We start from the raw sequence: 3,520 nt of genomic DNA on the forward strand, positions 1-3,520 counted from the left end.
CTCGGACCGCACCCCTGACCGGCTGACTCGACGCCAAGCAGTGTCTCTGATAAATCAGTACTATGATCCGCTCGCCCTGTTTATGGAGGGCAGCGCCCCTAGCCGGTTTATCCTGGCCGACATCAATCAGAGCGCAGCAGGTTGGGACGATTTCTGCAATGCTGAGGACACCGAGGCTCTCTATGAATGGCTAAAGACCGTCAACGACCAACAGCCAGTTCCTAGGTTCGTCGACATCGTGACCAACCTCAACATCTTCGCGGACGCTTCTCAGTTGGCCTTCTGCGTCGACATCCGTGGGTCTTGTCTGCCCTACACCAGGCTCTGTGGTCGCTACGGTCTCTTTCCGCCTGCTCAGCGGACTAACCACACCATAGTCCAGAAGGAACTCTGCTCCTTGCACCTCGCCGTGCAGCTCTTGGCCGAGATCGACGTCGTATTCCGCGAACATGGCCCCCGTCCCTTGTCCTACACTGTCTATACCGACTCCGAGATCAACCTACACCGACTACGCCAAGACCCTGCCAGGGACGACAAGCTCGGTCGGTATGAACGGCGACGGCTACGACTCATTAGGTCTCAGTCTGCGTTATTAGCCGCCTCCGGGGTCTCTGTTGTTATCCGCCACGTCGGTGGTGATTGTAACCCCAGTGATGTCTGTACCAGGCGGCCTCCACGAGGCACGGTACTCCGTCCAACTGATCCTGACATCATCCACAAGGGCGTACTCCTGAGTTCAGATACCTTTGTGTTCAAGGCGGCGCCCCAGGAGAAGTGTGATACCCCACTTGAAGTTAATTTGGTCGATTCCATTGACTTCGGCGTCTCGCTTGACACTCTTCGTCAAGCACAAGAGGCTTGTGGGCGAGTTTGTGCTATACGGCAGCGTATTTCCGACGGTGAAGACAAGTATCACAAGGTCAACGACGATGGCCTAGTCGTGAGAGTCACGGCCCTCGAAATTCCAGACGACGCCGACACCCACACCGATGTCCTGCCCCAGATCCTCGTGCCCGACGCTGCCCTGCAAGTACCGTTGGCCAAAGCTGCCCATGAGTTCTCGCACCGCGGTCGTCGTGGTACCTTGAAGCTCTTGCGCAAGACGTACTTTTGGCGTAAGATGCGCACGACTGTGAAGCATGTCTGCGACGATTGCCGTCCTTGCCAGCTCAGCAAGTTCGATCGCATTGCCAAATGCTCTCTAGGCTCCACTATGCCATGGATTGGAGGCCTAGGTCCTGGCAGAGTCTGCTCGATCGATTTCACTGGACCGTATGGATGTCGGGATCGAGATGGCCATCTATCTCAGGACAGACACAACTTTGGCATCACCGTGACGGATCTGATGACTGGTTACACTAGAGGCGCGACGACCCCCACCAAATGCTCAGCCGATGCTACCCATGCGCTTCAGATCATGTTCGACAGCTCTGATTGGGTATCGGTATTGATCGCCTCTGACCAGACGTTCCGATCGGCCGACTTTCGCTACTGGTGTCAAGTCCACAAGATATCGTTAGTACTACTCCCATCTTATAGTCCGAGTCTGATGGGACACGCTGAGCGTACTCACAAAGACATCCACAACTACATGCGTACTGTTGCTCAGCAGTCTGGTGGCCTTGAAGACTGGACGACGACATTCCATCGGGCGATTCGGGTGGTGAACACTTGTCCTTACGCTGACTCTGATAATGATGGCGGTCTGTCTCCTCATGACATGCATTACATCAGCAAGGCTCGTATTCCCGAAATCGAACCTGTCGATTTAAGGCTCGGTGACAAACTATACCCCGGTCTAGACTCGTCCCCGCCTATTGTCCCCACCGATGTGTACGAGGATGTGAACGCCATCAGGAAGCAACGATGGGCTCAGTTCAAGGTTGGTTGGCTGGATCGTCGAGAGAAGACCCGTTTGGAAACCCTACGTCGCCCCGCACTCCCCTCTTTAAGCCCCGGTGATCATGTCTATATATGGCAGCCCATGACTAGAAAGTTATTGTGGAGATGGCGTGGGCCCTACATAGTCCGAGGTATCGACCACTCTATTGTCACGATCACCGGGCGTAGGGGAATGGAGGAGAGAGTTCACCTCGGCAATTGTCGGAAGGTAGAAGCCGGGGAGGTTGAGGAAGGTGTAACCGAGTCTCCCGTGGACGACGATTTGCTCGACGAAGTCGATGTTCCCGACCAGCTCTCCGGTGCCGAGGATGAGCCCGACATCTCGGCCGAAAGCTGGCCCTTTGGGGATGTCCCCAACCCCGTGATTTCCCCTATGCCAGCTGAGCCAGGCCCTACCCTCACTGCCTCACCGAGCCCTGATCCTGCCCTCGATGCGAAGTGTCGCCAAGTTCGCAGTCGCATTGGTCTCGACGTTGCGGTCGTGGAATATGATGATGATGGTGGCTACAAACTCGAGTTTGGAAGGGTACTTGCGCTAGACGGTCCCTTATTCACACTCCAGCTCTATGTGCAGGATGCCAAATCCACGACTCCGATCAGTACTGCGGCTGACTGCTTCCTTCCTACGGTCTCTCTAAATTCGGATTCAGTTCGAGTTCATGATTTAAGGAGCTCTGTGATCCGGGTTCTGACTTGGAGAATGCCACCCACAAGGTCTATGGTAGCAGCGATCGACTCTTTTAGTATATGATGAAATGATTGATATTGTGTAAGTCTGTCCCGCTCCTTTTGACCGTAGTATGTAGTAGAGATTCGGCCCCCGGAGTGTGGCGTGCGTTCGGCCCATTATTGTTTCGCGCACGCCAGATATTCGCTCTGAAACGTTCCAAGTATCGTCATTATTGGATAGTTGATCGAGTCATTGCTCATGTGTCTGGTGGGATAACTATCACTATTGATCAACAGTGCCCTTCTTTCTTCTTCCTTTTCGTCCTCTCTATTGCTCCCGTCCCCTTGATCCCTATATCGCCTCTACATCTGCTCCCAGTCATCCGTCAAGTCTCGTCAACCGGTTATCTGCTCTGTTACCTGTATCTTTATACGCTGGTCTGCGTCGTGTTCCCGATGTCTATGGAGAACAACACAGGCGGACTATCTAGTTCGTCACATACTAATCCACTTTTGTACCAAATCAAGTAGCGCTCGCCCCCATTTTAAAAACTTCCCTTCGGGAAGCGCTTCGCTCCGCGAACCACTTCTGTGCTAAAATCGTTCCTTTTGTGGAAAATTTGACCCAGTTGATTGAGCTTGTAACACTCTCAAACCACTTCTGAACCAAATGAAGTAGCGCTCGCCTTAGAACAAAAATAGCAAATAATTGATCGAATAGCTCTCCGTCAGGTCGAAAACAGAGCAGAGGTCCTGACTCAAGGAAGTACTATTCCTGATGACATCGTGGATATGAGGATGGCTATGCTCTGTCGGCAGGGTGGGGTTACACGGTTTAACCGTGTAACTTACACCTGCTCGAGGCGTATTGGTAGGAACAACTCACTTCGGCTTCTTGCGGGTCCCTGATAGCATCCTGAAAGGCCGTGAGCTCTATCTCCAATCCGTT

General features: G+C 53.2%; 1 protein-coding gene across 1 annotated transcript; it reads left to right on the forward strand.

The window, feature by feature from the left end:
• Window positions 1–82: 82 nt before the first annotated feature.
• Pmar_PMAR015906 (hypothetical protein) lies at window positions 83–2,570 on the forward strand (the record flags this gene model as incomplete). The annotated part of the gene is made up of 2 exons (XM_002767191.1): window positions 83–2,428; window positions 2,553–2,570. 2 exons carry the CDS (start codon window positions 83–85, stop codon window positions 2,568–2,570), a joined length of 2,364 nt encoding a protein of 787 aa, XP_002767237.1.
• Between the last annotated feature and the right edge of the window lie 950 nt (window positions 2,571–3,520).

The sequence above is a fragment of the Perkinsus marinus genome (genome assembly GCF_000006405.1).
Source record: "Perkinsus marinus ATCC 50983 genomic scaffold scf_1104296970882, whole genome shotgun sequence".
NCBI classification, from domain to species: Eukaryota; Perkinsozoa; order Perkinsida; family Perkinsidae; genus Perkinsus; species Perkinsus marinus.